Below are 26,893 nucleotides of genomic sequence, written 5' to 3' on the forward strand. Positions count from 1 at the left end.
ATGAATCACCACCAGTCTCATCAGGACGGTTTGCATTTTAAATCACCTCAATTAATTTTATCTAATTATTATAATTAATTTAAATTTTAATACAAAATATAAAAAATAATTTAATTTTTAAAATTTTTAAAATAATAATATTATTAAAAAATAATATTTTAATAATATTTTATTCAATTTTTATTTTTTATATTAACTCAACTCAATTCAACATCTAAATACAATCTTAATTTATATAGTGAACGTATGACATCACCCTGAAAATCACATTCATCAAAACATTTGAAATTATGAGTATACTATCATTTAAATCAAGATCATTCACATTCTTCAATCTTCAATCTTCAATATTGTGTGACAAAGAAAACTTCAGATTCTTTAATTGTTGAAAAATGAGAATTATACTGTTTTTTTCATTGAATTCATGCGAGTTGTCTAGTACAAATTGATATGTATATTATTAATATCCTTAATGTGAGACAATTTGTGAGAATCCAACGAACAAGATAAGAGAATGTATCATGACTCTAATTATTTCATTTTTTATAAAAAAGGAATGTTGCAAATATGTGATGTAGCAAGGTTATGTGAGATATATATAACCTTACATCAGTATCGATGAGAGGCCTTTATCAGAGAGAAAAAGACTAGCTTCTAAAAATGTAGGGAGAGAGATAGATAAATAAAATTTTTATTCGAATTTGAGAACACAGAGAGAGATAAATAAATCAAGTGTAATTTTTTTATTATTCATTTAATTTTATAAGAAATAATTTTATAGATAATAACAAAAATTAATATTTTAAGATACATTTTATATATCTATCACTCTTTAATTTAATATCCTAAATTATATAAAAATTTTGAAAGGAACTTAATTGGCAGCCGAAAGTCCATACTAAATATGATAAATGTTTTTATTATCCCAATAATAGAAAATAATAGCAGCTAAATGGCATGGAGACAGTTGTATTTGAACTCACCACCCATCGAGATGGCGTGACCCCAAAGAGACCATAAACAGAAGTCCATGCTCATATATTTTGTAATATTTGCAACCCCCGTAGTTACTCTGTTTTTCGTTTCCTCTTTTTATCACTTGCCTTTATTTGCACAGTAAGATATGAGCACAGTAAGATATGAGATGATATATAAACAGCAGTAAAATAAATTGTCAATAGTAAAGAAATACTTGAGTTAATATATTTTATAGAATTTTAAAAAATGAGTGAGAAAAATATGAATAAAAATATTATAAAATTAAAATATTATTATAATATAATTTCTTAGTATTATTTTTGTTTTAAAATTTAAAAAAATTAAATTATTTTTTATATTTTATTTAAAAGTTTAAAAAATTTATAATTATTAGATAAAAAAATTAAAAATTTAGAATTAAAAAAATATTTATATTTATACTATTTCAATATTAAAATAAGAGAAGATTTGCTATCAAATCAGGCCTTACTCAGTGAGGTCATAGAGTCTGATTTAATTTGAGCAGAGGACGTCATTAGAATGACATCACCCTAAAAACCTCATTCATGATCAATACATGATTGAGCCCTCCAACAACTAAATTATGTGGAGTATACAAACTTATCTTATAAATCATGTTCATTCACAAAACCTGCCTTATGAGCATTATGCCATGTTCTTCAATCTTTATGGAGTGAAAAATAAAAAATCCAATCCAATGAAAAAAAAAAATCATTATCTTTCTCATGTGAAAAGAAAATCTAATTTCTTTAATTTTTCAAACATAAGAAAGACACTTAATTTTTTTTGTTAGACTCATACGAGTTATCTCGAACAATTTGATACGTGAATTATAAATATTGTTGATGTGAAATCATCCATGTGAATCCAATGAAAAAAGCCTGTAAATATATCATAACTCTTATTATTATTTTTTTATTATTAAAAGGAAATGTTGCAAATATCTAATTTGGTAAGATAATTGTATGAGATATAACCTACATCAAAATTGATAAGGGCCTTTATCAAAGAGAAAAAGACTCGCAGTAGACTCTTAAATTATGTTTTATGACAGATACAATAAAATTATGTGAATTATTTTTCACTTAAATATATGAAAATATTAAATGTTACATGTGATTTATGTTTATTTTTTCTTTTTTTCATTTTTTGAGGCCTACATGTGATATAGATTGGACATTAGTCAAATAAAAATTTTATGTATAATTATTTTTATATATTCTTTGTTCAGTCTATTAATATAATTAGCTGTATCATTTTATCTAATATAAAATAAATTATTTTACTCTATGAACATGATTAGATATATCATATTTTCTAATATAAAATAATTTATTTCATCGGTTACATTAATAAAATACATAATAAATAAACCAAAACCACGATAGAAAAGAGAACTCCAAATCAAATACGTAATATAGCTATAAAGATCCTCCATATATAACTTCTTTTTTTTTTTTTTTTTTTCCTTTTTTGTAAATGAAAGAGAGAACCCCACAGCATTAAATATATATGCTATTTATAACTAGTACCAGAAAATGATTTGTTTAAGTAGTTATTTGAATTTGAGAACTTCTGGTGAAAATTGTAATATTGATTATTTATTTAATAATATTCAAAATATTTGTACTGACAGTAATAAATACCGTAAAAATTATTTTATTTGTCTATTTCTCTTTTATTAACACCATAATTAATTTATATAAAAATTTAAAAAGAATTTGATCTAACACGCAGAAACTCCGCATTGAATAAAATAAACGGGCGATATTGACTTTTGAGTATGGTCTTTGAAATCCCATTACGGTGTGTGTGGTGATTAGCTAAAATTCAGATGTCTTCACGTCGTGCTAGAAAATGACAAGGTGGATCGTGGATGGATATAACAACGCATCATCAGGATAAGGGTAAGATCATCCACTCGATTTTTTTGTCGAGATGTGATGATGTATACACAATTTGTTTTTTCTTACAATTATTTTTCTTGGTGGGGTTTGGCCTACTCTGCAAACCTGCTTTTAAGGCCTTGATTTTATTACTCCTTCGCTCAGTACACACCATTTTCAAGACTCGTCGCATCAAATTCAATACATTAATACTAACACATTAATGGCCGACCAAACAGGTATGCATCAATGGACCCATACAGAAGAATTCGTTATATAATTGCTTGTTTACGCCATTAACCGGCCTATATATACGAGGGAAGAAGGGAACGGAGGATACATAATAAGCAAGGAAATAAATTAAAGATAAGGTACGTTGGTTGAGTAGGAGCTGTGAGACTTCCGGTATGTAGTACGTACTTACTTTCAAGCATATATGTTAATTTCTTGCAGTTAAATTTGTATGTTCCATTTATTAATCTTCCGTTTTTTTTTTTTTTTTTTTTTCAGTACTCTGTTATGCAATATTTGTGAAATATTGGGATAAGTAGGTAGCTAGCTATTAATTTGAACCTCTAATTACCAACTTAATTTGTATACGAGTTGTCAAAATAGTGGAAATATTAATTGATGTAGCTAGCTAGCTATATCTTAAATTATCAAATATTAAAGCAGCTAGCAAGGGTACTACTGCTAAACAAAAACAACAAAGCCTCTGGACCAATAGGCACGCTGCATGTTCTAAATTAATTTGCATCTTCACTTTTCTTTTCTTTTTTTTTTTTTTGTTTTTTGTTTTTTTTTGAGAGAGTTCAAACTCAGATCTGAATAATCTGATTATTCGTTTTAAAACAAATGATCCCTAATAATATATAGATCATATTTGAAGGTATATATAAGATGTCAAAACTCATGATGTTGCTATCGTCTTTATTGTCACTAGGGAAAGGAACTCGAGGAATGGAACGGACATTCATCTACCCTGCAATACACCCAACCGATAAGCCCAATGATGAAAAAAAGCTACTTGCCTGCAAAGGGCTGGTCATTAACAGTGCCGATTATTCCATTAAAGCAAAAAGAAAATTTGAATCATGCAAAGAGCTGATCATTGACATCGATCCACAGGCACTGGAGGCTTTGGAGGCTTCTCGTTGTCCAGATAAGTATTGTATCTACAGGGTTCCCAAGAGACTTCGCAAACTCAATAATATGGCCTACACCCCTCGGCTGGTTTCTATCGGCCCTTTTCATCACCGCAGTGAAGAGTTGAAGGACATGGATATACAAAAATTCCTAATTTTGAAGAATTTCTGTAATCGTACTGGGAAGAGGATTGAGGATATTAAATGCATCATCAAGGACAAGGAAAACAAAATCCGCAGCTGCTATTCAGAGACCTTTCTACTCAGCAGTGACGGGTTTGTAAACATGATTCTACTGGATGCTATCTTTATACTTGAGCTCTTTTGCAGGAAATATGAAAAATTAATGGCTCATGGAAAAGTTTCTGAAAACTCAAAGGCTCGTGAAATAGATTATATATTAAGCCGACCGTACTTGGAACGCGGCATACTGCATGACCTGCTTCTACTTGAGAATCAGCTCCCTTTCTTTATTCTTAAGAAGTTATACCAAAATGTGGAAACCAATACAAAACCGACTCTTCTTGAGCTCTCTTGTGGGTTTTTTGTTGATCTCTATAAATATATTGACCCCATGAACGATGAAGCAGATGATATTGATAAGTGGAAACATATCACAGATATGGTCAATAAACATTTTGTCCCTACAAAGTCCAATAAAGTAAAGCATTTCACGGATTTGGTGAGATATTTTTTCTGTCTACCAAATACAGAAAAGACAAAACCCAATTGCAGAGACTTGGTGAGAAGTTTTGGCTGTCCACAAAAGAAAAATAAAAGAAATAATAAACACCTAGATGGTACCGCAACAAAGCTTGACGAGACAGGGTTGAAACTTACTAAGCCAGATTCAGAAAGAGAATTACTTCAAATACAATTTCCGGAGAATATCTGCTTAGAAACGTTCCCGTGCTTCAATCTCTCATGGCTCTTGTCTTGCTTACCATGCCTGAAAAACCCTTGCTTGGAACGCCATGTGCAACGTTGCTTGGAAGTCCCACCCCTTCTGTTAGACGACAAAACCGAAGGTCTTTTCCGAAACCTGATGGCCTTGGAGCAGTGCCATTATCCATCTGAAACTTACTTCTGCGATTACATTGTGCTGTTGGATGATCTTATCACAACTAAAGAAGATGTAAGGTTGCTTGTTGAAAAGAAGATCATTGTTAACGAGTTAGGTTCCAGCGCTGCAGTGACGAAATTGGTTAACAATCTCGCCCTGGAGATTGAAGAAAGTGGAACCCATTACGCCAATCTCTGTGAAAAGGTAAATGATTACTACAAGAGCTATTGGAATCGCCTGGTGGGAATCTTGACCAGGACGTATTTCTCAGACTTTTTTAAAGGCACTGCTACTGTTGTTGGAATTATTGTCCTTTTTCTCACTTTGTGGAATTTCCAAAGGCTCATTAGATTGAGTACTGGAAGGTACTAGATTTGAAAAATATGTGCATATATGGTACGTAGTGTTTGTTGAAGTGTTAGCTTATTTATAGGATTTTCTAAATATTTTTATTATGGAAATTTATGACTTTGTTAATTTAGCATCGATCAATGGAGAGAGTCGGTCTGTCTGTCTGTATTGATGCAGCAAATTAAGTTCTATGCTCTGTAACTATTATCAGCAAATTAAATAAAGCCAGATGCTATTAAAAATGATAGAGCGCAGTGAAAGAAGACGTAATGCGACTTGCCAAATGAGAAAATAACAAAGTATGGAAAATATTCTTTTGTATTCACTGTGTACTGTCATGTACATATGCGTCTATTTATAATTACAAAATAATGGAAATAAGAAGCAAAAAAAATAACCAATATGTATATACAGCTCAGCTAACAGAATAACAAACTGCAGTGTCTTGCAGCGTCCATATGCATCATCCTGGGTGCATGTGAAACGGTTGGTGATTTTCCTTCTTGAATGTTAATACTCCCCGCAAGATGAAGAGTAAATGTTGATGACTCCCATCTTGGTAAGAAGACGATTAAAGGCTGGAGAATGAAGAGGCTTTGTGAGCAGGTCGGCCAATTGATCTGATGATGAAACATGTGCAGTGATTATTTGGCCTTCGGAAATCTTGTCACGAACTAGATGACAGTCTAGTTCGATGTGTTTCGTTCGTTCGTGAAATACGGGATTTACGGCAATATGCATGGCAGCTAAGTTATCACAGTACAAGCGTGCAGGGGCAGAGATATCTATCTTGAGATCCTTCAGAAGATATCTCATCCATGTTAGCTCACAAGTGACAGCAGCCATTGCACGGTATTCTGATTCGGCTGATGAACGAGAAATGGTATTTTGTTTCTTTGACTTCCACGAGACCAAGGAACTGTCGAGGAATACTGAAAAACCAGTGGTGGATCTCCTTGTGTCTGGACAATTAGCCCAATTTGCATCTGAGAATGCAATGAGTTCAAGTGTGGAGGTGGCTGAAAAAAAAAATTCCTTGCCCCGGGGTACCTTTCAAATACTTAAGAATTTTGATAACAGCATCATAATGTGGGACTCGTGGAGCATCCAGAAATTGACTTAATAAAATGATGTTGTAGCTTAAGTCAGGTCTAGTGTTTGTCAAATAAATCAATTTGCCAACTAGTTTTCGGAAAAGAGTAGGATCATGAAAGAGTTCACTAGTGTCTTTTTGCAGTTTAATATTCGGCTCCATTGGCAAAGGAGAAGGCTTGCAAGATAAGAAACCACTCTCGGCAAGTATATCTAGAGCATACTTGCGTTGGCATAACTGGATGTCATTCTGTGTTCGGGCAATCTCCATCCCGAGAAAGTATTTGAGTGACCCCAGATGTTTTATCCGAAACTTAGTTGCCAAAAACTGTTGGACTGAATTGCTTAAGGCTGCATTAGAACTCATCAAAATTATGTCGTCAACGTAAATAAGTAAGGCAACAAATGTTGTAGATGTGCTCTTTGTGAACAGGCTGTAATCAGCCTTTGACTGCATGAAACCGAATTCAGCAAGTGTAGAAGTAAGCTTGGAGTTCCACTGGCATGAGGCTTGGCGCAGACCATATAAGCTCTTGTGAAGACGACATACTTGATTGGTTTTAGCTGCTAGATGGCCAGGAGGGGGTCTCATATAAAGTTCTTCATCAAGACTACCGTAAAGAAAAGCGTTGTTTACGTCCATTTGCTGGAGATCCCAGCCTTTGATGGCTGCAATGGCTAACAGGCAACGAATGGAAGCATGCTTAGCTACAGGGGAGAATGTTTCGTGAAAGTCGATACCTTCTCGTTGAGTGAAGCCTCTTGCCACCAACCGAGCCTTAGCTAGTTCCACAGTTCCGTCGGCTTTGAACTTATATTTGTAAATCCATTTGCAATCAATTGGTTGCTTTCCAGGAAGTAAATCCACGATGGTCCATGTCTCGTTCATTTCTAGAACCGTAAGTTCTTGATGCATTGCCTCTTGCCATATCAATTGTTTTGCAGCTTGTGTATAAGATGTGGGTTCGGTATGGAGGGACATGGAAGTGGTGAAAGCATGGAAGTGGTGAAAGCACGAAATTGGGGTGATAAAGACGTGTAAGAAAGAACTGACAAGAGAGGGAAATGATTATGTTTACCTGAGGTGGCTGATGATGAAGGGACCAACATCCTGGATGCCGTGGCGTGAGGATCGTGTTTAACGGCATGGTGACAGTGAAAGTCACGAAGATAGTCAGGAGCTTTCTGTGTACGGGTTGATCGTCTTAGTGGAGGAGGGATGATGTTGTGAAGGCTGGGTTGAGATGTAAGTTGGTCTGTAAGTGCAGGTTGAGTGGATTGGGGAGATGAGTGGTTATGTGGGGGTGTGGAATTGAGTAAGTCGTTGGTGGGTAGATGTGAGGAAGTTGGATGTGGTTCGGCCGTGGGTACGAGTGTTGATTCCGTAGTGGGTACTGATGATGGGTGCGTATATGAAGTGGGAGGGAAATCTGTACAAACAAACATCTTTCTTTTGTGTGTCCAGGTAATGTTAGAAGAAAAAATACCGTGATCGAGGAGCATGTATGGGCGTTGTTTGCAGCATGAGTGGAAGCCGTATTTTGAGATGAATGGAGTAAGGCAAGGAGTTAATCATACTGCTCTGGAGTAAACGAGGGACCATTGTTGATTGTATCCTGCACAACGGAAGATTGATTAACAGAGGATTTGGATTTGAAATTTGCCTTGTGCCCGGGAGGGAATCCGTTCAACAATCAGTCATTGCTCTGATACCATATTAAGAATGATACAGCGCAGTGAAAGAAGACGTAATGCGACTTGCCAAATGAGGAAATAACAGAGTATGGAAAATATTCTTTTGTATTCACTGTTTACTGTCATGTACATATGCTTCTATTTATAGTTACAAAATAATGGAAATAAGAAGCAAAAAAATAACCAATATGTATATACAGCTCAGCTAACAGAATAACAAATTGCAGTGTCTTGCAGCATCCATATGCATCATCCTGAATGCGTGTGAAACGGTTGGTGATTTTCCTTCTTGAATGTTAATAGATGCTGCTGCATGGCATTGAATGTACGTAGAAATAATATTGTCTTAAAAGTTAAATTTGTCTTCTTTCTTCCAGCGAAAAAGTATTAAATTGATATTTTCCAACTTACAAATTTACTTACATGCAGGGAGAAGTTCAAACTTAAAAAACCGATGGTGTTATTTTTAGATAATTTGTAGTCTACGTGTACATGAGCCCAACAGCAAAATGAAGTGTTTGAAGTTCCATTTCAAAACTTCTGCTCTCAAGCTCCATTGTGCAGTAGACGTCACGTAGTTGACCAACTTCAATGAAAAATGTTATAGTCATAAAAAAATTTTATAAAGTAAACTTCTTAATTAATATAATTTTATATAAAATATTAGATCTATTTTATAATAAAAATAATTTTACAATCTAAAGTACTATATTAAATCATGTCAGTTTGTAGATTTATATTTATGAGATTTTTTTGTAATTAAAATATTTTTTAAATTTTGAATCTCTCTATTTTAAATAAAAAAGTTATTCTATTTTTCATTATTTTACTTGTTGATAAATTGTTAGTGATTAAAATACTTCATATTTTAATTTAATTGGAGATTATAGTCAAATTTCGGATGAAATAAAAATCTCATTTTCGCTTGTTAATCATGTCGAGAAGTTTTTTGTCATAATTAAGAGTACATAATTCAATGAATTAATAGCAATAGAGCATATAATTATACAGGCTGCTGATTTAAGATGAACATGCTTATGAATAATACTGTCCGGTATTTTTTTAATTTTTTTTTATTATAATGTCTGGTAGCCATTTGATCTCGACTAGGCATCTTTAGATAATGAGATGAAATAAAAAATTTATAAATAATAATAAAATTATTTGAATTAAAATATTTTATTAAATTTTGAAGAATGGGAGAGAAAATGTTGAACATAATTTTTTATTATTTTTGTTTTGAAATTTAAAAAAATTAATAAAATATTGTATTATTTTTTATGTTCTGTTTGAAAATTTCAAAATTTGTAATTATTAGATAATAATTAAATAAAAACTTTAATTTAAAATTAAAAATTATTTTATATTTAAATGATCTTTAAAAAATAAATTATAAAAAATTTTGTGACGAGATTCTCAACTCGTTTCACTTCACAAACATGGTAATATTTTGTTTACGAGCATATATATATATTTGTTTTTACTGTTCAATAATCAATATTTATTAGCCTTTTTATATCATTTCTATATTATTAATGGGATCTAATAAATTCTAAACCTGGTTATAACCCGTAGAATAGGGGTATTCAAAGGAATGGGACCAGGGTATCCGTTTGTGAACATAATTGATTGATACGAGTTTTCCACAAAATGTAGTGTGAACGTGCAATTTTTTTGTCAAGCGTTGTCCATTTGACACAAACGTTAATGTTCCATCGATCGAGTGGTCAAGTGTCGAAGCATGCGAAATATCCCGATGTAAAACGTCTCGTTCAATCGGGAAACCAGAAAGTCATATGTGGGGGAAGATCTAAAAAACTAGTCAATTATATTTAAAAAAAAAAACCATTATATGTCAAAAAAACATTTATAAAAAATTATATTATAAATTAATTTGATATAATATGTTAAATTATAAATTTTTTTAATATAAGTCCATACGATATATTTTATCAAAACATATTAATTTATAAAAATAATTATATATATTTTATAAACCTAGTACCGCTTCACCACACGATTAAGAATTCTATTTGGCAACTTTTATTTGTACTAATTAAATAATTAATTAATAACGCCAAAGATAGTTAAAGAAACTTTATAAAAACTAATATCTTATTATATAATTTTGCCAAATATGTGCATTTATTGTATCTCGAACAATAATATGTTAAAAGTACATGGATATATATATAATTACTGTTATTTTATAATTATATTATAATTGTACAGTAAAATAATACTTTTTGAATTTAAACGCGTCAAATTAAAAAAAAAAGAAAAAAAAGTATTAATTTATTAAATAATTGTATAAAACATATATTATGAAACTAAAAGAGAAATAATATTGTAAGAGAGAGAGGATATTGCAAGAGAAATAGTTATTCTTCAAATGCAAAACTTGATCATATACAAATGAATGATACCCATATATATAGGAGTATAAAGGAATAAGTATATTTTAAGTCTTAATTGATGGTTAAAGATAAGTTTTAATTAATGACTAAATATTGGTCTTAATTGATGGCTCAATGGTTTTAATTAATGGCTATGTATGGTCATACAAATAAGTTTATAACACTCCCCATGTGGATAACCATACATAAAAAAATATGTCTCATTAAAACCTTGCCAAAAAAAAATCCAGTGAGAAAAAACTAATGACGAAGGAAAAAAAGTACAATATTCATGTATATCGCCAAGTGCTTTAAGATTGCCTCATTAAAACCTTGCAAAGGAAAATCTAGTGGAATAAAACCTTAGCGAAGAAAAAAGAGTACAATCAGCACAACTCTTCAAGACATTACTCCCCCTAAAAAGTGCATAATAATAGGTCTTCAAGTCTCCGCTTCCAATGTTCTGCACAATCTTATTAAATGTTGCAGTTCGTAATACTTTTGTGAATAAATCTTTCAGGTTATCACTTGACCGTATCTGCTTGACATTAATTTCATATTTCTCCTTAAGTTCATGGGTATAAAAGAATTTAGGTTAAATATGTTTAGTTCTATCACCTTTGATATATCATTCTCTAATTTGAGTAATACAAGCAGCATTATCTTCATATAAATGGCTCAATGGTCTTAATTAATGACTATGTATGGTCATACAAATAAGTTTATATAACACTCCCTATTTGGATGATCATACATAAAAAATATGCATCGTTAAAACCTTGCTAAGGAAAAATCCAGTGAGAAAAAACTAATGGCGAAGGAAAAAGAGTACAATATTCATGTATATCGCCAAGTGGTTTAAGATTGCCTCATTAAAACTTTGCAAAGAAAAATCCAGTGGGATAAAACCTTAGCGAAGGAAAAAGAGTACAATCAGCATAACTCTTCAAGACATTACTCCCATTAAAAAGTGTATGATAATAGGTATTCAAGTCTCCGCTTCCAATGTTCTGCACAATCTTATTAAATGTTGCAGTTGGTAATGCTTTTGTGAATAAATCTGTCAGGTTATCACTTGACCGTATCTGCTTGACATTAATTTCACATTTCTTCTGAAGTTCATGGGTATAAAAGAATTTAAATGAAATATGTTTAGTTCTATCACCTTTGATATATCCTCCTCTAATTTGAGTAATACAAGCAGCATTATCTTCGTATAAAATTGTTGGACTATCATTAATCACTGGAAGACCACACTTTTCTTGAATATGTTAAATCACTGATCTTAGTCAAATACATTCTCGACTTGTCTCATGAATTGCAATGATCTCTGAGTAATTTGAAGAGGTAGCAGATAGTGTTTGTAATGAACCTGTTGGGAATTGCTGTGATGTAACTAAGGAAATGGATGGAGTTATAAACGATGGCTGCTGTGATGAAAATAAAGAATGTATGGAAGGTGTTTGTGAAAATGATAAAAGAGAGTCACAAGTATCTTGATAAGGGATTCTTCGAGGGAACCCAACCTTTTTACAAATCAAAACTACTGACAATTTCCAGATTCAAGATAGTCCTCTACTTTCCCCTCTGCTCTCCTATATACCCCCACCAGCTCGTACATCATAACCCATAACAGACTAACATATAAAAAGACTAAAAAAACCCTTCTAACAAACTTAATATCTATGCCCAAAACGCAGAGTTTTATCAAAGTAAAATACTAGCATTAACACTACAAAATTGTGATGTTTCAGCTATCCTCGAACGACACCGTCAAAGTCAGGTTCATAACAAATTCCCTCCCTTTAAAGAGCCTTGTCCTCAAGGTTTATAGCATTAATACAGCTTGAGGGTTCGTTCCTTCTCATTCAGTAGCAACAACATTCCTAGCAATCAATCGAAGTGAATTAACTCTCTCCAAAAGTTCAGTTGGGTAAATGACTCCCTCCAAAAGTTCTGTTGGGTAACTAGTCATTGTAGAGATCCTTTTTTTTTTTTTTCAAGCTCCGACGCTACAATAAGGCAATTACATTGCCAGCAACACTAACACCCTCAGGAGGAAGCATTGATTTCCCACTAGAACTATCAAATGGCACAAGAATGGAAGCCCATGTATCCAGCAAGATATCACGACCCATCCAGCTCCATGTCTTCTGATGCTAACATGGATTGCACTCTTGGACCACTCAAATTGATCCCATTCACTCATCCAACAACCATAATGAAAAAGCATGATCATAAAATCCTCAGAAGACGTTTTAACTGCTGCATCGATATGATTTCTTTGGGAAAGACCAGCAGTGAACGTAACAAAATATTTGGACTTTTTCTCTAGAATCCACCATAATCTGCATAAATAAAGATCAGATTCTGGCATAATAATTCCTGGCGGCAAGGACTCTGCACCACAAGGATTTGTTGGGACATCTATCTTGGAAAAATTGGTAGATCCACCATTTTCAAGAGATTTGCTTCTAGTTGATCTATGCGTGTCAGTGATACTCTTTAAAATCTGTGGAAATAAAAATTAACTCTGGACATAAATTTCGTGCAATGAAACCTGTCCTTGCTGCACGAATCCCAAATCTCTGTGCCTCATAATTGGCCGTAGAGATCATAGACATGCTCCCAACAGCCATTGTCTTGCCCTTTAACAATGGACTACTTAATGTTTCAACAGCGGCATAAAAAGCATCCATATCCACATGCAGGCAAATCCTTGACAAGTCGCGTTTGGCCTCTTGTTCTGAAATTCGTTTATTTGCCACCGTCTGATAATGAGAAATATCACCCGTTGTGAGCTTGACACACTGAGTACGCATTATCTCAATTTTCTGCCTTGTAAAGGCATCCTTGCGTGCTGTGCTCTTGAATGCCCAGGTTTTACTAATATGCTGCAAATTTGTGCCCACCAGGAGAACATGAGCAAGAGCAATGACTGCTATCCATAAAATGAGATCAGACCCATTGGTATCAAACAATATTAAAGCCAACAGATCAAGACTCACTCCGGCCACATAACCCATCATAGCGCAATGAGGCATAAGAAATGTCTTCTCCCCCATTTCTTTTTCTCTTCCTCTATCAAAGGGCCACAATACTTGTCCCTCCATCAATTGGTATTCCCACAGTTGTAGCAAATTTACCTCATACCACCCAAGAACACCCCTAAGTTTCATTTCATCGAACAACTCCTAGGCCACATGCACACACCCTTCAGTTGTTACTCCATGGTCCATTATTGGCATTAGGCTCTTCACTTGGCCAATCCTAAGAAGGTTCTTAAGTCGCTTGGGCTGAAAAAACACAGGCTGGAAACCTTCTTCATTTTCCATCAAGGTAGCTGACCAAGACTCCACATCAACATCATCACCAAAGGCAGGCCAAGAACCAGAACTCCTGAGCTTTCTAACTGATTGTTTATTTCCCGTTAAATTCCTACAAACAGCTTCAGCTGCATCATGATGATGCACCATATGTATTTTCCCCGAATCTAATAAGCACCTTGCAGAGCAATGAGAACTCTCTTTGGGCGGTAAATCCAATTCTACACAGGACACGCATTGAAAGGTAATCAACTTACCATGGTGGACAAACTTTATTCCCATAAGTGTTCTTTCCCTTCCTCTGTCAAAAGGCTCAAAAACCACTTTAAGTGGCAACACATCAAATAAATAATGAGCAAAAAATTTCTTTCCCTTAAATTTTTTAGCCAACGCAACCACGCTGCCCTCATCATCAATGCTCCTCAACCCAAATGCTGTGTGATGCTTGTTCACCATGGGAACTCCAAGGTTTGTTCTGCTGAGTGCATTGACAGCATGGTTCTCACCCTCCTCCCGTGTCAAAATAGTCGTATACACTGCATCCTCAACTTCAACAGGGGCATCTTTCACTTCCTCGGCAGGAGTAGCTTCAATTGGAGAGGCCTTGCCACTCACTCTCACCCCCCATCTTGGCCAGGAAAGCTGGCAGCTAACTGGGCCGAAACAAGTTGCGCATGAAGCTCAACTGAGTTAGAATCATCTTCAACTTCACTCTTCATATCAAGAACAAGATACCCATCGTCGTCTCTATCAACATAACATCATCTTCTAACATAACTCCTCTGTGTCTCACTTGTTGTTGCTCCAATGGATAGATGTTTCTCCCGCAAGCATATTCGATATTGAGTTTCACATAGTAAATAGTGAAAGAAGAATCGACTAAGATTTTTAGATGTTTAACATCGAAAGAATTCACTCTAAGTACACTTTGTCCAGGATCTCTATAGAAGCCATCATAGAGTGCACGATGATAGTTGTGAAAACAAAGTTGAAGTTCTTCGTTACTCAAATCCATGTCAAGATCGTTGTCTCTGGATACCACTTGTAATGAACTTGTTGGGAATTGCTGTGATGTAACTAAGGAAATGGATGGAGTTATAAACGATGGCTGCTGTGATGAAAATAAAGAATGTATGGAAGGTGTTTGTGAAAATGATAAAAGAGAGTCACAAGTATATTGATAAGGGATTCTTCGAGGGAACCCAACTCCTTACAAATCAAAACTACTGGCAATTTCTAGATTCAAGATATTCCTCTACTTTCCCCTCTGCTCTCCTATATACCCCCACCAGCTCGTACATCATAACCCATAACAGACTAACATATAAAAAGACTAAAAAAACCCTTCTAACAAACTTAATATCTATGCCCAAAACGCAGAGTTTTATCAAAGTAAAATACTAGCATTAACACTACAAAATTGTGACGTTTCAGCTCTCCTCGAACGACACCGTCAAAGTCAGGTTCATAACAGTGTTTGCTTGACAGATTTCCACGATATAGTAGAATTTCCATAAATAAATACATATCCAATTTGAGATCTACCTCTGTGTGGATCTGAAAGACAACCTGCATCTGCATATTCAACTAATTGTGGACTTGAACCATGTTAATAAAATAATCCCATATCAACCGTACCTTGGAGGTATCGAAGGACATGTTTAATGTCATTCCAATGTCTTTGAGTTGGTGCGGAACTATATCTTGTAAGTAAATTAATTGAAAATGCAATATCAGGCCGAGTGCAATTTGTAAAATACATTAGGGCTCCAATTGCACTGAGATAAGGTATTTCAGGACTAAGAATTTCTTCATCGTCTTCACAAGGACAAAATGGATCTTTCTGCACATCAAGTGATCAAACAACCATTGCAGTACTCAGGGGATGAGCTTTATCCATGTAAAAGTGTTTCAAGACTTTCTCTGTATAATTTGACTGATAAATAAGAATTCCATTTTGCAAATGCTGGAGCTGCAGCCCAAGACAAAATTTCGTTTTACTAAGTTCTTTCATTTCAAATTCATTCTTTAAATATGTAGCAGTTCTTCTGATCTCTTCAGAAGTTCCAGCAAGATTTAGATCATCAACATAAACCGTAATAATAACAAATCCGAAGTCTGATTTCTTAATAAAAACACATGGGCATATTGGATTATTCTCAAATCTTTCTTTCAATAGATATTTGCTAATGCGTTTATACCACATGCGTCTGGATTGCTTTAACCCATATAAAAATCTTTGAAATTTAATAGAATACATGTTTCTGGACGTACTCAGATTAGAAGTTTAAGGCATTTTATATCCTTCAGAGACTTTCACATATATGTCATGATCTAATGATCCATATAAATATGCAGTGACCACATCCATCAACTGCATATCCAATTTTTTTGTAACTACTAAACTAATCAAAAATCTGAATGTGATTGCATCCATAACAGGAGAGTATGTTTCCTCATAATCAATCCCTGGTTTCTGCAGGAAATCTTGTGTAACAAGTCGTACTTTATATCGCACAATTTTATTGCTTTCATTACGCTTACGTATAAATACTCATTTATATCTAACAGGCATTACACCCTTTGGTGTTTGTACAATTGGTCCAAAGACATCTCGCTTTGGTAGTGAGTTTAATTCAACTTCAATAGCTAATTTCCATTTTGGCATGTCATTTCTATGTCGACATTCTTCGACAGTTCTTGGCTCAATTTCTTCACTACCTCTGGTAATGTCAAGGGTCATTTTATATGAAAGTACGTTGTCGACAACAGTTTTATTTCTATCCAAAATTTCTCTAGTACTCATAAAATGTATCTAGATCTCGTTACTTTCAGGTACCTGTTTCTCTTCAAGTGAATACATTTCATTAAATATCTCTTCAGGAGGTTATTTTTCAGGAGATTTAGTTTCTCGAGGAGTATCAATTACTCTTATGGCCTGTGTTGTGGGTATGGACTCTTCAGGAGTATCAAATTCATTTTGTATTTTTCTCTTCCGAGAAATTTTGTCATTTGCACCAATAGGCCGTACACGCTTCAGGCATATCTTAGACTCACCTATTGCTGTTTTGGCAACTTGTCATTCAGGGACTGAAATCCTTGCTGGAACATTAACAACAGGAATATATAATTTTACCACACCTTTAGTGTCAGTAAATACATGAAAAAGCTTTCCCAGCCGTCCTAAATGTCATGCCATCATTACATGGTGTGTTTCCATAGTCAACCCCCTTGAGCCTTCATGAGCCTTTATTGATTCTTTAAACTACATAAACCATGCCCGCTCTAAGCCTGAAAAACAATGAATCTACCGTTGATAGTTTGAGAAAATACTTTGGTGGAGAGTTACTTTTAAAAGAGAAAATTGGTTTCATTATGAAAAGTATTATGTTTGCTCTGTTTGATCAAAGAAAAAGAAGAAGAAGAAAGGAAGTGATAAAAAAAAAAAAAAAAAAAAAAAAGAAAAAGAAGTCGCCAAGCGGAAAGTGAATTACCTCAAATTTTGTTAAGGGAAGTGTTGGTATTACATCAGTGATTATAGCAATTTTAATGCCACAAGTATGAGCATATTGCCAAGAAAGAGCTATGATTTGAATCATGTGAGTTTCTCTTTTAATGTTCTTTTCACTAAGTATTTTCCCAGTTTGTTTAATCTCCCATATCCAGTTCTTTCTTAACCCTCACCCTGTGGCCTATCATTACAACCTTAATAAAGACCTTTTGATCTTTGATTTTGGTGTTGACTACATTAGTGGAGAGGATTTCTGAAAATTGGACTTATGGGGTTTAGTTTTAAGAGAATTCTTCTGATTTTGGTTGTTCTACTTTTATCTGAGTTTGCAGGTGGTTTGAGGTTAAATTGACTATATCACACACACAATCAAGGTCTTAGCTTTAGGTTGAAGTAAACGCCTAACTCTTGCTTGACAAATTGTAAAATTTTTGATTGATTTTCTTGCTATCTTTGATGTTAAAAGAATAAGATACTAGAGATGAAATCTAAATTCATAAAAGCTTGGTGAGTGATGATACTTCTCTTTGGGGTCGAGTTGATATTGCCTAAACTATCATTTGTTTTTCTTTTTGTTTGAGGACAAACAAAGTTGTAAGTTTGGGGGTATTTGATGGCTTGCAAAATTTCATATTGCAGATTTTACAAGTTCGCTCGAGCGGAGGCTTTTGGCCGCTCGAGCGAATTCAGGCAGATTCAAACGCTCGACTGCCGCTCGACAGGGAGCTCGAGCAGGTTGCTGAAAAACGAAGATCGCTCGAGCGGAGACATTGGCCGCTCGAGCAAAATCAGGCAGAGTCGAACGCTCGATGTGCGCTCGATAGGACGCTCGAGCGAAATCAGGCAGAGTCGAACGCTCGACGCGCGCTCGACACCCCGCTCGAGCGAACATCGTATTTTGACAGATTTTAGGTTTTCCGCCGTGGGACCATATAAAAGGCCATTCTTCACTCTAGAGCCGAGAGTTTTGACTGGAGAACACTCTTTGGGAGAGAAAAACATAGCTAGAGGGATTCAAATCATTTGTTTTGGAGACGGAATTCCAATTTATTGCACGTACGTTGGATTCATACACGAGCACGGACGGGAGAAAGGCGTTGAATCGTTCTCTTGAGCTTTTGACAACCAGTTGAGGCTGCAAGGAGGATTTTTCAGTATTTATTTTCTTCTTCCCATCTTCTCAGAACAATTATGGTGAATTCGTTTATGTTGAATTCCAATTCTAGTATGAGCTAAATTTTCTTCTTTCTAGGAAAACGATGTAACCTAATTCCGAACTATGCTTGTTTGTCCATGCTAATTTAATGCAATTCTCTCTTTGTTTATCTGATTTATTCTGAGTTTAATGCTTCTAATTAACTGGCCATTGATTAGATGATTATTAATCTTGTGATTTGCTATCGAAAGAGGGAATCATAGGGTAGATCTTGGATATTTCAGCATAGGTAAGTATAGAGATCGAAAGACTTGTATGAACCTGTGTAGTAATTAAATCATTGGTCTTATTGCGTTCTTGATTATTTAATTTGCATACTCTTGTGTGAATTGATAAACTAGAATCACTTCCAATTGACTATCGAAATAGGCTTTTGGATGAATTAGAGATTTGCTAATAGACAAAAGAGGTTTAAGTTAAATTAGCTGGATGAGAAAAGCATAGTGAAGAATTATGGTGAAATCGATTTCCTAGAAGGTTTCTTCCCCATTGAATTTGATCTTTGAAAGTCAGTTTTATTTTCTTTGCTTATTTCTCTTTGAGTTGATCTAAGTTTATTTGCAACTACAAAAACCTTAGCGATTCCTCTAGATAAAATTGAGATTAGTAAAATTTTGGTATTTGGCAAGAGTAAGGTACCAATCCCTGAGGACGATACTCTACTTATTACTTTACTATAAAACTACGATACTGTGCACTTGCAGTTTTGCACCGGTCAGCTTTACTCAATGTTAGATTTTGAAAATATTTTTTATCCTTAAAAATTGTGTGAGTTGTAGCACTATCAGCCAAACATACATTTCTATTATTCATCTTAGAGATAAAAAGTTCATCAGCATGACTCATGATTCTACAAAATATATAAAACTTTCATTATTACAAAACATTGCAAAATATAAAAAAAAAAAAATACAATAAGATAAAGAAATACATTAATTAAAAAGAAACACTTCCATCACCAATCAAATAATCAACTCTACCACTAGAATCACCAAATAAATAAGAAACATCAAGGTTTGTAATATCTTCTCCATCTATAGAAACTAAAGCATCTGATGGTTCAACAAAATTTGTTTCAAACTTTTTCTTTTCCTTTTATAGAAGCTTGGTATAAGTCAACCAAGTAATTAGTTGTACAATAAATACGAGACCAGTGTCTAGTCATACCACATCTATGGCATCCATCTTCATCTTTCTTTAAAAATTTGTTTTGAGGACCTTTACCTTTCTCTGAGTTGAACCACTTATGGTGGTACGGTGTATATCTATTATTATCCGTTTTAGTGTGATCGCTTCTAGGACCTCTATTTCTATAGTTTTTCCTACCACGTACACGCCCTCGGTTTCTTTGAAAAGATGCACCATTCGCTTTTAGGAATGATGTAAATCTAGTACCATTCACTTTAGGGAATGATATAGAACCAGTAGGATGTGACTGCTGATTTCTTAACAAAAGTTTATTATTTTGTTCAGCCACTATAAAGCAAGATATAAGTTCAGAATATTTTTTAAATTTTCACTCTCGATACTGCTGCTGCAGGAGCACATTCGATGCATGAAAAGTAGTATATGTCCTCTCTAACAAGTCATCATCAGTGACTTTTTTCACCACATAATTTCAATATTGAGCTAATTTTAAAGAGTGCAGAGTTATACTCACTAACATTCTTGAAGTCTTGCAACCTCAGGTGCATCCAATCATGACAAGCTTTTGGGTGAATTACAGTTTTCTGGTGCTCATATCTCTCCCTTAAATCATTCCACAAAATAAGGGGATCTTTCACTGTAAGATACTCAGTTTTTAATTATTCATGAAAATGGTGCCGAAAGAAAATCATTACCTTAGCACAATCCTGCCGGGATCCTTGATTTCTTTCTTTAATTGTATCTCACAGGTTCATCGCATCCAGATGGATCTCAGCATCAAGGATCCAAGATAAATAATTTTTCCAGAAATGTCAAAAGTAACAAATTTCAATTTTGTAAGATTTGATATTTTCTACATAGATAAATCAGGAACATAAGTATGTTTATATTATAAATAAGAAATACATTCACAAAATCAAGAGAATAAATATAGAGTTTCATCAAGTAATAACAAATAATGTAACATTTCATATTCATTTCAGAAATTACAAAAATATATTAAAAAACTTACTTGAAGTAGAAGACTATTAGCTTCAAAATCGTCAGAACCTTCGTGCTGATAACGTGTTATAAAACTAAAAGAGAAATGATATTGCAAAAGAGAGAGGATATTGTAAAAGAAAGAGTTGTTCTTCAAATACAAAACTTGATCATATACAACTAAATAATACCTATATATATATATATATGAGTATAAAGAAATAGATATAGTTTACGTATTAATTAATAGCTAAAAATAAGTTTTAATTAATGATTTAATAGTCTTAATTAATAACTATGTAGGTCATAGGAATAAGATTATAACATAACACTAATAGTTATAATTTTTTGTAGCTAGAGTTGCATACAGGCCGAGTGAATGATTGAACGACGTACAGCTAGCCCTGGGCTTGTTTCACCATCAATAATGGACAATTACTCAAGGGTGGGCACGGCTCTGGTAGTTACCGTACGTTAGTGTTAATCAGATTTTTATTTTTATTTTTTTATATATGTATTTTTTAATATTTTGAATTTTTTTTTAAAAAACAAAAATTATAATATTATTAAAAAATATATTTTTTATCACTAAATAAAAAAATTAAAAACAGAAAAAGAAAAAACTCGGGCAGTAACAACAAGCGATAAATTTAAGTATTGAGAGTAGTATTTTTCATTACTCAATGATGTCGTAAACAGTCTAATTTAATTTGAGTAGAGAACGTCATTAGAACGACATCACCCTAAAAACCTCATTCATGATCAATACATTTTCAACTTAAATATCTTACAATATTAAATGCTAACTACATGTTATTTATGTTTTTGTTTTATTTTTATTTTTAGGCCTACATGTGATATATTTTGTAATTTGAAAATGAAAGAGAGACCCCACAACATTAAATATATATGCTATTCATAAATAGTACCAGAAAATGATTTGTTTAAGTAGTTATTTGAATTTGAGAACTTCCGGTGAAAAAGATAAATAAGTAAAATGGCAATTGTAATATTGATTATTCATTTAAATAAAAGTGCAATATTGACTTTTGATTATGTTATCTGCGGGAATCAAAAGCCATTACGGTGTGTGGTGAGCTAAAAATACACATGTCTTCATGTCTAGCTAGAAAATGACAAGGTGGATCATGGATGGATAATACCGCATCATCACGATAAGGGTATGATCACCCATTCGATTTTTTGTCGAGATGTGACGATGTATATACAATTTGTTTTTTCTTACAATTATTTTTAGAAGTACTATATTATTTTATATCAAATTTAAATCCAAGTAAAACAAGCAATGCTTTTAGCGAAGTGGCACTACCACATAAATTCTTAAATCAATTGTAAAAATATGATTCATTATTCTTTGTGGGGGCCGTCTAATAAATTATAAAACAACAGAACATGCATTTGTCAAACATTAGCCATTCTCTGTGAATGCATTTTGCGTTTTATTTGACCAAAACGGTATGCAATTATAGACAGTAGAGTTTGTTAAATAATTAATAATAATATTAAATACAATTTTAAGACGTGTATTTATTTATAAAAAAATATTTAATATTAAGAAAATAATTTTTTTAATGTAAATTTTATATTTATTCACTTTTCTTAAAAGAAGTGCGTGAAACTCGGAACTAACTATGCCAATTAAGATCCCTTTTTAAAGCCCCATAAATTGTTCAGCTTAAATTTGCCGACAGGGGAGGATAGCATTTAACTAAGAAAGGCTCAAGACATCCTTTGTTTGTTGGATAATGATACACTACTACCTATATTACAATTTAATTACTATTATATATTAAAATATTAATATTTTCTACTTTAATTCAAAAATTTTGTACTTGCAATTCAAAGTATATAAAATATTAATAGTTGGCTTTGTAATAATACTTTGTTTAATATAAATTAATATAAATATATCGCTGCAACATCTTTTTCACCCTACCACCTTAAAGACTTTACAAAGTGCATTGAACTGCACCTTCTTCTAATCCTCCTGGTCTTCTAATCATATCAACTTTCTAAACTTCCAAACTCATAGTCTCGTTCCGATAAAATAAGATTATAATATACATGAGACTATAAAATATTAAATTGATTAAATTTAAATTATTTGATTAAAAATATAGTCAATTATGTTAGAAAGGAAATAGTACTTGATACATGAAAAAGAATTATAAAAGGCTATATTATAAATTAGTTTAATGTAATATATTAAATTGTAAATTTTTTTAATATAAAGTAAATATGATATATTTTTAATAAAATATATCAATTTATAAAATAATTATATATATATGTATTTTTATAAACGTCCGTCCACTTTGTGTAGTAAAAGAATACTACACAAAATTAACGGAATTGAATTTGATTCTAACGGGTTCAGGTAAAAATGAATTGACTTATTAAGACACGATTTATTAACGAGTCAACCTGCTTAACACGAAATTAGCTACTTTGATCCGTTTAGATTTTATTTCAAAATTATAATTTTATTATTATTAGGTTGTAATATTGATAATTCTCAGTATACTTATCTTTTTTATTTTTTTTATTGTTGAGATTGTAATTTTAGACTTATGCTCATATTTATTTTTATATGATTTGTAATATTGGTTTTATTATATGTTAAAATTTTAAAAATATTTATATATATATTTTAAAATATTGTGGTAACTATTAAATATAAATTTTATCTCATTGAGCAGCCGAAATTGCCCAAAATGTCTGAAGTGAAGTAAATAAAAATATTTACTAGTATTTATACTAAAGGCTAAAAAAAAATAAACCTAAAAATGCAATCAAGTATAAAACACAATATATCATCTACAGGTGACACGTGTAAAAAACTATTTTACAACTTAATATGATATTATCTCTAAAAGCATGCTACATCATACCACGTTCTTCAATCTTTGTGTGACAAAGAAAAATTCAGATTCTTTAATTTTTTAAAAATGAGAATGATATGATTTTTTTCATTGGATTCATACGAGTTGTCTCATATAGGTGAATTATAAATATCCTTAATGAGAGGCAATTCGTGTGAATCCAACGAAAAAGATAAGCGAATATATCATGAATCTAATTATTTCATTTTCTTAAAAAGGAAATGTTGCAAATATTAAATGTCTTTTTTCCTAATCATAGAAAATAATAGCAGAAAATGACATGGAGACAGTTGTATTTAAACTGATCACCACCCATCGGGATAGCGTGATCCCAAAGAGACCATAAACAGAAGTCCATGCTCAATGATACCCTTACAAAATATTCATTTTGTAATATTTGTACATCTCAACGGTATGGACATTTTTCATGCTTGCAATCCCTGTAGTTACCCTGTTTTTTATTTCCTCTTTTATCACTTGCCTTGTAATAATACTTTATTTTAATATAAATCACTGCAACAACTGATCCGTCATTCTCCCATTTTAAAGACTTTACCAAACTCATTGAACTGCACCTTCTACTTAGTTTTAATTATTTTTTTACCAGCAATTAATTGTTGAATGAACTTGTTTAAGAGAGACAGCCCCAGCCCCATGCTTATGAGAGAAAAGGTATTTACCAGGAATGCTTGGGCTAATTTGGATAATAAGTTGAGATGTTTTGTAAATAGTAATAATATATTTGAGTTGAAATGAGATGGTTAGAAATGATTTGTGTTAAAATATTTTATGGAGTTTTAGAAAAAGAAAGAAAAAAAGTTGAATAAAAATATTATAAAGTTAAAATATTATTAGAATTTAATATTATTTTTGTTTTGGGATTTAAAAAAGTTATATTTTTTTTTGTTTAGAAGTTTAAGAAAATAGTAATAATTAAGTAATGATTAAATGAAAAAGTTAAAAATTTGAAATTGAAAAAAATTTGTATTTATAACATTTGAATATTGAGATGAAATGAAATTAGATAGGATGCGGGACGGGGTGCGGGGAGGGGGCTACCCCGCACCATACGGTGCGGGTAGCACCCCTAGTTCATTTTTGCTTTCTTATGAAATATTTCATTTTAAATTTTAGAAGTGATTCTAATTTTGATTTTGGCCAAATTTTTGGCAGAATTATTATTTAATTATGTATTTATTTTTCATGCAATAATTTATATTTTTTATTTTTAAAAAAATCTCCTAATCTCAAATTCTTAGTAATTCTTATTTTATCAATAATCAATACTTTATAAATAATTTCGAATTCGAATTTGATAAATAATCAATATTTTTTAAAGTTTTCTTTTTTATTTTGCATCTTTTCTCAGTTTCAATTTTTAATTTATGTTGATTAACTAGCAATCAAAATAATAATTATTTTGTCCATTGTCATAGTTATATATATATATATATATAAACCTACCACTTCACTTTAGGATTAGTTGGATACTTAATTGAGAAGAAAATTGAAAGTTAAATAATATTATTATAATGTTATTTTTTAATATTTTTTTAATTTTAATATTTAAAAAAATTAAATTATTTATTATATTCTGTTTAAAATTTTAAAAAAATTATAATGATAAGGTGATATGATTATGGTATCCAAACAAGATCTAAGAAGCCCGTAAAGTACGAGGACCATTATTTGGGGAGTGATTTCTAACAATAATATGTTAAAAGGATGTGGATGTAATACGTACAATTAATTTATTATTATTTTACAATTTTACAGTAAAATTATAGTTTTTGAATTTAAATGTATCAAATTAAAAATAAAAATAAATATGTTTAAAAAAGAGATATTTAATTAAATAATTGAAGAAAATGTGTGTATTAGTAATATTTATAATTTGGAGAATACTAGGGTGACAAACGAATTTGTCAACCAAATATGCATATCAATACAATGAGTTTTTTTTTTTTTTTTTTTTTTCTCTCTTTAAGTATTTTTTAAACATCTTTAACTATTAAAAATATATATAAATTCACATTAAAGATTTTTATACTATCATTTTTCTTTTAATTTTTGTTGCCAGGCATAACTTCTTTTAATTTGAAAATGAAAAAGACACTACACAACGTTGTGAGATCTTCAAGTAAGAGATAAATAAATAAAATGACTCTTATAATACTGATTATTCATTTAATAGTGTTCAAAATATTTTTACTGATAATAATAAATATTCTAAAAACTATTTTATTTATCTATTTCTTTTTTTATTATCGCCTTAAATTTAATTAGTTAAAAATTTGCAAACAACTTATAACAGGTCATGACCCTCCGTATTAAATGAGGAGTTATAATATTTGCTGCAACAGTTGCATGCACACAGGCTGGCTGAATAGACTTGAGCTTGAGCCTTGTTTCGCCATCAATGGACAAGTACTACTCAATGAGGTCGTACATGCACAATTTCATTTAATTTGCGAAGAAGACGTCGTTAGAATGGCATCACCCTGTAAAGTTGTAAACCTCACTCAATACATTGAGTGATCCCTCCAACAATCAAATTGTGTGGATTATACTTTCCTCTAAATCAAATTATGTGGATTAAATATAACAGTTCTTCTACATACCATCGGGGTTGCGCCCCCGCAGCGGCCTCGCCTGACGTGGCATGCCACGTCAGTCGAGTTAATTAATTTAAAAAAAAAAAGGGGAAATATGATGACCCGCTTTTAAGTGTATTTTCGCTTAAATAATTGTTTTTATTTTAATTAATATATCAGTTATTTATTTTAATTTATTTGCGTTTTAAAATTGGTTTTTAATTTATTTGAGGTTGTGTTTTATTTCTTTTAGATGTTTTGTGATTTTTAATCCCTTTTCGGCGGTTTGTTTTGTTTTTCAGAGGGAGGATTGAACCTCATTTCTTTTTTTTACATCTTTTCTTTTTTTTTTTCTCTTTTTCCTTTTTCTTTTTCCCTTCTTTTCTTTTTTCCTTTCTTTTTCTTTTTTCTTCTTTTTCTTTTTTTCTTTCCTCTCCCCCGCGTCCGAACCCCCCCCGAGCTCTCTCTCTCTTCCCTCTCCCTCACGCCGGACGTCCCTTCAACAGCCTAGACCGCCGCCGTCCGGCCACCGTTTGGCCCACCACCGGTCTCATTCTCTTCCCCTCCCTCCGGCGCACCACCCCTCCAA

At 32.3% G+C, this 26,893-nt stretch overlaps 1 protein-coding gene across 3 annotated transcripts in view; it reads left to right on the forward strand.

Annotated features, from left to right (window-relative positions):
- The first annotated feature begins 3,097 nt into the window (after positions 1–3,097).
- The window catches only part of LOC122294151 (UPF0481 protein At3g47200-like), a 97,418-nt gene continuing 73,622 nt past the window's right edge, over positions 3,098–26,893 (forward strand). Inside the window, exons 1-2 of one of the 3 annotated variants that reach the window (XM_043102648.1) lie at positions 3,098–3,290; positions 3,829–5,625. In XM_043102648.1, coding sequence (XP_042958582.1) covers positions 3,846–5,465 — 1,620 coding nt within the window. In that variant the 5' untranslated portion in view covers positions 3,098–3,290; positions 3,829–3,845 and the 3' untranslated portion in view covers positions 5,466–5,625. Of the gene's footprint in view, positions 3,291–3,828; positions 5,626–26,893 lie in introns of those variants that run through there. The other 2 variants (XM_043102649.1, XM_043102645.1) reach the window with 2 other exon arrangements.

This window comes from Carya illinoinensis, chromosome 14 (genome assembly GCF_018687715.1).
Source record: "Carya illinoinensis cultivar Pawnee chromosome 14, C.illinoinensisPawnee_v1, whole genome shotgun sequence".
NCBI classification, from domain to species: domain Eukaryota; kingdom Viridiplantae; phylum Streptophyta; class Magnoliopsida; order Fagales; family Juglandaceae; genus Carya; species Carya illinoinensis.